Genomic DNA, 11,034 nt, shown 5'->3' with positions numbered 1-11,034 from the left:
CAGGAATGCATACAACAGATTAGAGAGAGCATAGGACCAGGATAAGAGAGAACCTGAAACCAAGTCTTAAGGGACTCAAACATTTAGAGGATGACCAGGGAAAGGTGGGCTAGTGAAGGTCACCTTAGTGAGTGACCTCAAAGGCCAGGAAACCAGAAGAGCATAATATAGGAGAATTCATGGAAAGAAGATGTCTCAAGAAGGCTATGGAAACTGTGTCGAAGGCTAACAAAAGAGGAAGCAAATGTCCACTGAATGCAGTAGCACAGAGGTCACTGCTAATCTTAGGATGAGCGGGTCCTATGGAAAAACAGGGATATAACCCAGATTAGAGTGGACAGGGCATAGGAGCGGTGACTGAGGAATAAGGAAGCAGAGAAAGTGATTATACATAATTTTAGATAATGGGCCCAACTTCCTATTCTAAAGCTGGGTTGTAATGATGATGAAAGAAAACAACTTGGAAGAGATTGTGAAAGACCTCGCCTTTGTGAAAGCTCAGCCCTTGAATTCAGCCTGAGAGGTTGCATTTCCTTTTCCTGTGACATAGGTGGGTGTTGTGAGTCATGAGTTCAAAGTTTCCTTTATTATGTTACCCTCATAACTACCCCGATTGTGGAGGAGGGGGTTCACTGGGGCCCCTTCAACATCAGTAACAGGAGAAAGGCACAGGGCAGGGGAAGGACAGGCAGAGATAAAGCAGCAGTCCTAGTCCTCAACACCTGTGTGCCAGAAGTTTCTGCTTGGTCGTTAAATCTAGATCCTCATGAACAGTTACAGAAAATCATAAAAGCAAAATGACACAAATATATTCAGTAACAAGCAACAGAGAATGGTCTTTTCCTTAGTTTCCCCCTGTTTACCTGGGAAGTGCATGTGTGTGCTGGGAGAAAGAGATAAATGCAAAGATCAAACTCCTTGGTTCTAGTGGAGGATAGAGCTGAAGAGAAAGAAAAGCTAAATATTAAGATCCCTGGACCTCGGGGTTCTGGGCTACAAGACTAATGACTGACTGAGGAAATGACTGACTCAGCAAACAACAGGGGGTGAGTATAAGTCCCGGGGAAAGTATTCTGAGAGCAGGGATCAGGCCACAGAAGACCCATTCCCCAGGTCGAGAGGAAAAGGTGTTCTGACTTTGTTTCCTCAGATGTGTGTATTTGGACAGGAATGGAGGAGCTTCTAACCTGGAGCTCCATAGAGGGGGAAAAGTGAGCAAGCAACAAGGGTGGCTCAGAGGTTGGACCCACCCCACAAGGAGAGGGAACACATGGGGGAAAGATGTGGGAGCCTGAGCACAACTCCCCAGTAAAGGGCCGCACAGGCACGCTCCTGAATCCCTGACACTCCCCTAAGTCAGACGGCATGTCGGGGCCCTCAGCATCTGGATATTTTGCCAAGTGTCTGACTCTCTCCCAAACTGCCAGCAGGCTTCCACTTCTGGGCGCCCACTCAGTGCTCAGCACTAGCCCATACGCTTTATACATGCTATCTCATCCATGCCTCACCAAAACCCTGGGAGGTAAGTATTCCTATCCTCACTTGACCGAAAAGGAAGCTAAAATTCAGGAAATTCATCTGCCCCAAGGTCCGAGGGAAGGGACTTGGGTTTGAGCCCACATCTGCATGACTCTAAATCCCATGCTACTTCCACCAGAACAAGACTAAGGCTAAGTGGAACCAGTATCTGTCTCAATCAAGATGGCAAAAGAAACCTGTTGGGGGCAGAGGACAGAAGACCAGACAGGAAAGAAAAAATTGAAAACTAAAAGGAAGGAGGAAACTTCTTTTCCGAAAATGAGAAGAATTATAAAAGACATTGCCTAGAAAAGAGAAGATCAGATCATCAGACTTGAGAAACGGGAAAAATGCCTGGGAATGAAACAATAATTCCAGACCTAGGGACAGAGAAGCTGGGTTTGGAAGTCAGAGTGAGGATCTCCGGGGGGAGAAAGAAGATGCTGGCGGGCGCCCCATCCTTCAGGTTTGAGAGGAGATAGTGTTCAATTACTGACCTTCCTCTCTCTGGTCACATGACTTGTGCTAGTATAAAAGCTTTCTACCAGCAGGTTCCTTACAATTTTTTCCTGTGTGAAATGGGCAGCAGCAGTGGCTAAAGCCCTGTTCCTCTTTTCCAGAAGCTTTCAGACCTCCCTTCAGGACTAATCCCAAGAAGCCATCTCTCTGGACGGAAGACAAGGCAAGGCAGCTGGCTCAGTGCTTGTGCTCTGGGAAGTGATGCTAGGATCTGGAGTGGAGGGGGAGGTGCTGGGGGGCTGCCGGAAGTCTGAGAAACTGGCTGTGAGGCTCATACCTGGAGGCAGGAGCCAGTGGATGTGGGATCGAGGAAAACAGATCGGGACCTCAAGCCCAGAGAGAGGATGGAGGGGCCAGGCTGTGTTTGGGCAGCAAGGGTTACAAGCCAAGTGGAAACTGAGTGACCTCGTTAAGAGTTCTTCTGTTGATAGCCAAAACACTGGGCTCTGGAGCCAGCTGCTGCCTGTGGGCTTTCTTGAATATGCCCTAACATCTTTTAGGGCACAAGCCCCAAAAGATAATACAGGCTCACCCTTCCTCCCCACGACCCCTCCCCTACACCTCATTAGCTTCCTTTTTTCAGTAATAGTCCCAGAGCCTGGCATTGGTCAGGGGAGAAAAAGGCCGAGGAGAATCTGTGTTCTGCAAAAGGAGAGGAAGACGAGGTAGGGGGAAGGGTTGGGGGGTCAGGCACCTGCTTCCTGGGCGTGTGGCGGGGTCCTGTGGAGAGCCGGCACTGGGTCTTACGGCCTGGGTTTTCCTGGCCTGCGTGTTCCCGAGAGACAGCTCACAGCCCTCCCCTTGTGAGATGAGCCTTGCCTTTTCTCTCCGTAGATCTCTGACTGAGGAAAGAACTTAAGGAAAGGTGGAAGCTGATAACAGTAACTTCCTGTATCTGTGAGGAGAGAAGGAGAAAGCCAAGGGTTGGTTCCCCCCAGAGACACATGATGGCAAACGTAATAACTACTGCTTAATATCCCGCCCCAGGCAAAGTCAATAATTGCTCTGGGCAGTTCTGGCAGGTGGCATGAGCAAGCCGCCACGGCAGCAGAAAGCTTTGGCCTGGGAAGGGGAGAGCACCAGGGAGGATGTCCCCATACTGAACCGGTGTCGGGGGGGTGCAGGCTGGGAGTGGGACCTCCTGACCCTGTCCTTTCTCAACCTCTTCCAGAGCCATCATGACAAACTGGCGCAACTCCCTCATCCTCACGGCCTACATCGCCATCTTCCTCACTGGTCTCCCTGCCAACCTCCTGGCGCTACGGGCCTTCGTGGGACGGGTCCGCCAGCCCCACCCTGCCCCTGTCCACATCCTCCTGCTCAGCCTGACGTTGGCGGACCTCCTGCTGCTGCTGCTGCTGCCCTTCAAGATGATTGAGGCTGCGAACGACTTCCACTGGTACCTGTCCGAGTTAGTCTGTGCCCTCACGGGTTTCGGCTTCTACAGCAGCATCTACTGCAGCACGTGGCTCCTGGCGGGCATCAGCATCGAGCGCTACCTGGGAGTGGCCTTCCCCGTGCAGTACAAGCTGTCCCGCAAGCCTGTGTATGGAGTGATCGCTGCCGTGGTGGCCTGGATCATGTCCTTTGGTCACTGCACTATCGTGATCATCGGTCAGTACTGGAAACCAACCCAGAATACCACGAATAGCAACGAAGTCACCTGCTACGAGAACTTCACCGACACTCAGCTGGACGTGGTGCTCCCTGTGAGGCTAGAGCTGTGCCTCTTCCTGTTCTTCGTCCCCATGGTGATCACCATCTTCTGCTACTGGCGCTTCGTGTGGATCATGCTCACCCAGCCCCATGTGGGGGCTCAGAGGCGGCGTAGAGCTGTAGGGCTGGCTGTCGTGACACTCCTCAATTTCCTGGTGTGCTTCGGGCCTTACAACATTTCCCACCTGGTGGGGTTTTACACGAAGAAGAGCCCCCCATGGAGGGCTGAAGCCGTGGTGCTCAGTTCCCTCAATGCCAGTCTGGACCCCCTGCTTTTCTATTTCTCTTCATCAGCTGTGCGCAGAGCCTTTGGAAAGGGGCTGCAGATTCTGAGACATCAGAGCTCCTCCCTGTTGGGGCGCAGAGGCCGAGAGACAGGAGAGGGGACAAATGCGGACAGAGGTGTGAGTCAAGCAGAGGGAGCTCCGAGCTCTGACTTCACCACGGACTAGTGGTGTCCTGGACCTTTGGAGGCACTCTGGGTGACACAGACATTGAGCAGGCTGGGAGAGGGGGAACATCAGTGTTCCTGTCCCAGGGTCAGAAATCCTCAGACCAATCCACTACCGGGGCTGTAAAAATCTCTCTCAGCGGCTTGGTATCCCTTCCTGACTGAAGTTTTCGTCCCGAAGGAGCACAGCTCCAGGACAAGAGAAGAAATGGTTAGGCATAGAAGCACTCTCAGACCAGGGTTTCAGAAGCAATGTAGCTAATACAAATTCAGCCCTTGTGAGATAGCTGATAGCTGGGGGTGATCAGTCTGAAGCAGAGTCCTAAAGCAATCCTGCTACATGCTTGGAAACAACTCCTAGACACTGGTCTAGCTATTGATACTAGAAAGGAGACAATGGGAAAGAGATGGAAGAGACTACCAACTGAGGTCAAAGGAGACTCGGGAAGACAATGAGTCAAGAGGACTGAGAGGGAGGACCGGGAACTGTGACTTCTAATCATCTAGGTTTGCACTGTATCGCTTTGACCTGTTGCTTTGTAAGTATGCTCCAGTCATCTCCATGTGTGTATCTTGTCTCCCTGTATTAAACCTGCCTGAAGTCTGGGTCTCGTCTTCTCCTCCGTGGCACCCCCACCTGGGTCAGGACACAGCCTGGCACCCATCAGTCAGAGGTCAACACTGACCAGCACAGGAGTAGACAACCTGGTCTGGCAGATTGAAAATAAAGACAGTATAACTCTAAAGCAAGTGTCCACAATTTCTGTGCTTTTCTGCAAGCTCGGGGAGGGTGGAATGCAATGAAGAAGCTGACTCAGCAGCACAGGGGGAGGGTGATGCCTGTGAAACCACGGAAGTATTTTAAGGTCAGGATATAATGATTGGAGTTAGGGAGGGGGCCGGTGGAATCCTGTTTCCATTGATGAACAGAGACAGGGACTTAGAAAGGGGATGTGGGGTGAATCCTGACTTAAGGTTATCAGGTGTATCTCAGGGGCCTAAAACACATGACCCTCCCACTTAGAAACCTGCAGAGTTTTCCTACTGTCAAAAGTTTCTGTCCCAGGAACTCCTATCCTATCATTTCATCGCCTACTTTGTATCCTGCCTGCCTGCCCAATCCCATTTCTCTGCAATAAGGACCCCTAGCTTCCTAGCTGGATGGCCTTGAGCAAGTCCCGACCTCCAGCCTCTATTCCCGAACCATAATCATGAGGATGATGTATGCCTCCCAGGGTTATTCTGAAGTTCCAGTCAGACTGTACATATATTATTGCTAAAAAATTTTACAGTAACACTTAGCTCTAAGATAGCAACCCAATCAAAACACAGATATACCCCCGGTTAAAGGAAATATAGTAAGTAGAAATTTAAAATGATGGAAATCACATATTAGAGAGCCGACTATATAGGATGGTTTGACAGTAATATGTAAGAAAGAAATCTGGGATTTTCTGCTGACTGTATATCTGGGATGTATTATACCTTTCCAAAAAGCTAATTTGATTTTGGTGCCATTAAGAGAAATAGAGTCTAAACAAATCAAAGATAATCCCACTTCACTGAGGTCTTAATCAGTAGCAAGTTCAGAATCTGAACTGCAGGGGCACCTGGGTGGCGCAGTCGTTAAGCGTCTGCCTTCAGCTCAGGGCGAGATACCGGTGTTCTGGGATCGAGCCCCACATCAGGCTCCTTTGCTAGGAGCCTGCTTCTTCCTCTCCCACTCTCCCTGCTTCTGTTCCCTCTCTCGCTGGCTATCTCTCTCTGTCAAATAAATAAATAAAATCTTTTAAAAAAAAAGAATCTGAACTGCACATTTTTTTAAAAAAGATTTGCTCTGAAAGAGAGTTGGGGGGATGGGGGGAGGGAATGAGTGAGGGGGGGCAAAGGGAGAGAATCTTTCAAGCAGACTCCCCGCTAAGCGAGAAGGCTGAGGATCCCACAACCCATGAAAAATCACAATGTGAGCTGAAACCAAGAGTCAGACACTCAACCAACTGAGCCACTCAGGTGCCCCATGAGCAGCACATTTTTAAAAAGACATTAACTCGGGGGTGCCTGGGTGGCTCAGTCATAGAGTATGTGACTCTTGATCCCAGAGTTGTAAGTCTGAGCCCCACACTGGGCGTGGACATAACTTAAAAATAAAATCTTAAAAAAAAAAAGAAAAAGAAAGAAAGACATTAACTCAAGGAATCAATCCAAAGAGAAGAATTAACCAAAATGTTTTGGAGATTTAAAACCATATAATGACAATGATGATTGATGACAGTGACATGTAATAAAAGCCAGGCACTGTTCCAGAGAAGTAGCCTAAGATGATTCAAGGAGATTTCCAAGGTCAACAAGTGAGAGGAAGTATGAATCCAGGTCTGCCTTTCTCCAAAGTGCCTGCTTTTCTCATTGACTCATGAGAAGCAAGTAAGAGAATGCTGGATACATGGCTGAACCGAGGTGAGGTCCATGTCACGGCAGATGCATTCTACGTAGCTCCACGGGGAAGAACAAGGACCATGGGCAGAAGGGGCAGGGAGCTGCCTCTCAAACAGTCAGGGCTGTTTAAATGGAACTAAGCTAACTCAACAAGGTAGTCACTCCCCAGTTCCAGGAATATTGAAGTGGAAGACAGAAAACACCCATCCTGGGACATTGAGGAAACTCACACATGTGATAAGAGCCGACCCAGTTAACTGCTAAATCCCTTCCAGCTCAGAGATTCGTAGGGCTTCAGGGACACAGCTGCTCTTACCAATCACAAAGGTGAAAGAAAATCTCCCGACCTGGTCTGAGATTTTTCAGGGTGAAGCTTTATGCTACTCACTAACAAGTAGTTGATCTGTATCAAGTCACTTGGTATACAGCCCATTTCTTCACTGGGAAATTAATAATTCATTTGTTCAACAAATACGTATTGGTTACCTACTACGAGCCAGGTACTTTTCCAAGGGCTAGGGACACAGAGGACGTAACAGACAAGGTACCTGCCCTCTTGTGGCTTCCATACTACCGGGAAAAAATTGTTAATAAACAAGTAAACAAATAAGGTAATTTCAGAATGTGGCAAGTGGTTTTTGCAACTGGACTAAAATAGGGACATGGGAGAAAGTATAATGAGAGGTTAAGGGAGTTTAGAAGATTCTCCTGAGTCAGTGATGTTCGGCGGGGACCTGAATGACGAGAAGCAGTTGCCATACAAAGGCCCATGGGAAGAGCATTTCAGAAACAAGAACTGATGCAAAGAGAGGGAAGAGGGAGAAAACCTTAGCTTCCCAAAGGCTGAGAGAAGGCCAGTGTGGGGCTAGAGCAGTGGTCTACAAACTTGGGCATCTATGAGAATCATGTGGAGAGTTTGCTGAAGCAGATTACTATCTTCCCTCCCCACAGTTTCAGAATGAGTAGGTCTGGGATGGGACCCAAGAGTTTGTAGTTCCAACAATCCTAAGTGATACTGATGCTGGTGGCCATGACCACACTTTGAGAGCCAATGGGCTGGAATGCAGTGACCTGGGAAGAGAGCCATGGAAGATGAGGTCAAGGGGTCAGGAGGGACCAGACCACGCAAACCTTTAGGCCATAAATAGAAGTCTGAATTTATTCTAAGAGCTTTGGAAGCCATTCAAAGTTTTTTTTTTTTAAAGATTTTATTTATTTATTCGACAGAGATAGAGACAGCCAGCGAGAGAGGGAACACAAGCAGGGGGAGTGGGAGAGGAAGAAGCAGGCTCATAGCAGAGGAGCCTGATGTGGGGCTCGATCCCATAATGCCGGGATCACGCCCTGAGCCAAAGGCAGACGCTTAACCGCTGTGCCACCCAGGCGCCCCCATTCAAAGGTTTTTAAGCAAGAGAGCTGAATGGTCTGATTTCCATTTTAAGTCAATCACTCCAGTATCTGTGCCCACCACTGAAGGGAGATGGTTGTTAGGATCAAGGAGATAATGCGCATGACAGAGCTAAGAACCATAACATACCACAGCAAGCATGCAGGGTTTGCATTGGACTGTAGCTCCCTGAAAGTGGGGGCTGTTTCTTCTTTCATTAGAATTGGCTGTCCAAGGACCAAATAGCCAAGAGGAGGCCATTGTAAGTTATCATGCATCTATTTGATAAACAGATGTCCCTAGTGTGTGCTAGAAAATGTTTGACGACTAGGTTTTGGGATTGGTTGGAGGGTGGAGTGGGTCACAGCAGTGTGGGGGGTAGTGAAGCCCTGATTTGTAGCACTTGCCAATTTCTGTGGTGTACACACTTCCCCCCAACCCAGGGCCGATTTCTACCAACATCAAGATACTGAACGTGGGTCTGGCAAGTGATGTTAATAATCAGTTCTTGCAAGCCAGCTCAAGCACATCACTGGACGTACCTCCCAGCACATAAGCTCAACTGGCAGACAGATCACATCCTATTTGAGAAAACTTTATCTCTCCCTAGCTACATTGAGTACAAGGCTCTGGCAAAGGACTTTTGACATAATAAACATGGGCTAAATGTGGCTCGTTGGGCCTGATCCAAGAGGATCTGGGTGACTGGTTAGATTGTGTGACTTCTCTGAATCCCCTGTAGGATGACAGATGGGTAAACAGAAATATTAGTGCCCAGTTAATGAATAACACAGACAGCAGCCTAGAGCTGCTACCAGGAAACAGGGGTGGAGGGAGCTGGCTCAGCCTGACTTGGGGGCCTGACAGCAGGAAAGGGGAACCTGGCATGGACTATTTCACTTCCTCTTTCTGGAAAAGATGCTGTTGTGCCCCTTCCTCAGAAATTCTCATCTGACCACATGGCCAGAGCTCTCCTATAGTAGGGTTGTGTGTGGAGATCGTTGGTCCAAGAAGGCAGGGGTGGGTGGGTGGCCTGGGGAGAGTCTGAAGGAAAACATACAGCCAAGATTCCAACCACTCCCTTAGACTTCCCTGCACCTTACCTCCAGGTTTTTGTCAGTTCTCCTTTATTTCAGCTTTCTCTACCTTCTGCGGTTAAATACTTTGGCCCCATTTTTTTTTTCATTTTTTTCTCTAGTCACAGGAAATGAGGACATTTCTCATCTACAAATTGCACATTCGACCAGGAAATTGGGCCAAAGATCTCGAAGTCCTCAGTAGTGGCAGTCCAGTAACCTACTTGCAAAGGTTTCAATGTCTGGTAAGGAAGAAGATGGGAGGTCACGGGGCGGGGGAGGGGGCAGGGGGGGCACGGTCGACTGTCCACTAGCAGCTTACCCAAGGAGGGGCTGCCCATAGCTCTAGCAAAATCTCAGGTTCCCTTTCCCCAGACGTTGTCCCCTGCCATCTGGGAGGCCAAACTAGGATCAGCCTCAAGGAGACAGTGTTAGGAAAGTAAATATACTGCTCTCAAATCTAGATGTTTCAAATAAAAAGCCAATACACACATACTGTAGTCCACAGTCTCTGAAGTGTCACAGAAGACATTACATCGTTCTGCCTTTCATGGGTGTAGGCATTCGTTAATCCACAAATATGTACCGAGGCCTACTATGTGTCAGCCCTGTTCCGGGTACTAAAAACACAGCAGTGAGCAAGGACAAGATTCCCTGCTCTCATGCAGCTCACATTCCAGTGGGAGAGCGGATGGGAAGACCTATACACAGACACTCTGAGGCAGTGCTAAGAGCTATGAAGACACTAAGACAGAGTCAGGGGTAGAGAATGACCTCAAGAAGGGGAAGCGGTGGCTACTTTTGAATGAGTGGCTTGGAAAGGCCTCTCTTGAAAGTGACATTTGAGTTGCAACCAGAATGCCAAGAAGGAATCATGCATGCCAAGAAGGGGAGGGAGTGGTTCAAGCAAAGCATTCAAAGCAGTGCAAGGCTTGAATAAGCTGAACTTGCACAAAGAACACGAAGGCCAGGGTGACTGGGGCTTAGTGATGGCTAGAAGAGCGAGCAAGGGTCAGATCACAGGGGTTCTCCAAGGTTTATGATAAGAAGCACAGCAGAGGGGCGCCTGGGTGCCTCAGTCATTAAGCATCTGCCTTCAGCTCAGGTCATGATCTCAGAGTCCTGGGATCGAGCCCCGCGTTTCTCCCTCTCCCTCTGCTTGTGCACTTTCTCTTTTTCTGTCAAATAAATAAATAAAATCTTTAAAAAGAAGAAGAATCACAGCAGATGCCTTCTCCCTATTTAACAAGAAAAGCGAAGGCCCAGAAATGTAAAGTGTCATGTGCCAACACTCATCGAGATGGTTTTCTGACCCCAGCTCTGGGACCCCTGACTCCCTCTCCAAATGAGATGCACACACTCTTTTTCATTCTCTCAATCCATGACCTCACTGCGGAAGAGAACGGTGGGTAGAAAACACGATTCGTGCCATGGGCAGTTTTAGGTATAGAAAGTTGCAGAGGGAGGGAGAGACTGACTGGAGAGGTTCTGAGGAAAGAAAGGAACCAGAAGTGGAGCAGACGCCTGAGTGTGAGAGCAGAGACCAGCATGGAAAGCTGGCTTCTGGGACGGAGCCGTGGCCAAGGAGAGGTGGGAGGCCAGGCTCCGAGGAAGATGTGGAGGTAACCAAGAGACATCCCACACTGTCCCCATGTCCACTGGCCTGGAGCAGAAATGGCAGAGTGAGGACAGAATTGTGACACTTCGGGGGATCCTAGGAAGACCCCAGTCCAATGATTCTTAACTCAGGCTGCACTCCAGAGGCACCTAAGGAGCTTTGAAAAATGCCGGCGTGTTTAGGTATTTTATTTTGTTAAAGCTCGCCAGGTGCTTGGGAAGCTTCTGAGCGAATCACTGTATCTAGTCCTGACCCTCTGCTGGACCAGCCAGAGGGGTTTCCAGGAAGGCCGCAGGACACGGTGATGGGCTCTGAA

At 48.9% G+C, this 11,034-nt stretch overlaps 1 protein-coding gene across 3 annotated transcripts; it reads left to right on the top strand.

Annotated features, from left to right (window-relative positions):
* Positions 1–2,058: 2,058 nt before the first annotated feature.
* Positions 2,059–4,950, top strand: FFAR2 (free fatty acid receptor 2). Of its 3 annotated transcripts, XM_008712101.2 has the most exons (3): positions 2,685–2,702; positions 2,872–2,960; positions 3,209–4,950. In XM_008712101.2, the coding sequence occupies exon 3, from the start codon at positions 3,216–3,218 to the stop codon at positions 4,203–4,205; it is 990 nt and encodes a 329-aa protein (XP_008710323.1). In that variant the 5' UTR covers positions 2,685–2,702; positions 2,872–2,960; positions 3,209–3,215; the 3' UTR covers positions 4,206–4,950. The 3 variants fall into 3 exon arrangements, with proteins under 3 accessions (XP_008710322.1, XP_008710325.1, XP_008710323.1); XM_008712100.2 differs by lacking the exons at positions 2,685–2,702; positions 2,872–2,960 and adding an exon at positions 2,059–2,200; XM_008712103.2 differs by lacking the exon at positions 2,872–2,960 and having other exon boundaries at positions 2,621–2,702.
* Positions 4,951–11,034: the final 6,084 nt, after the last annotated feature.

Source organism: Ursus maritimus, unplaced genomic scaffold (genome assembly GCF_017311325.1).
Source record: "Ursus maritimus isolate PB19 unplaced genomic scaffold, ASM1731132v1 scaffold_19, whole genome shotgun sequence".
In the NCBI taxonomy this organism is placed as follows: domain Eukaryota; kingdom Metazoa; phylum Chordata; class Mammalia; order Carnivora; family Ursidae; genus Ursus; species Ursus maritimus.
Note: the sequence above shows the minus strand (reverse complement) of the source record. Positions and strands in the feature narration are given on the sequence as shown.

What these genes read in the sequence shown, in the direction of transcription:
- FFAR2 (XM_008712100.2), top strand. Translation starts at nt 3,216, where the DNA reads ATGACAAACTGGCGCAACTCCCTCATCCTCACGGCCTACATCGCCATC.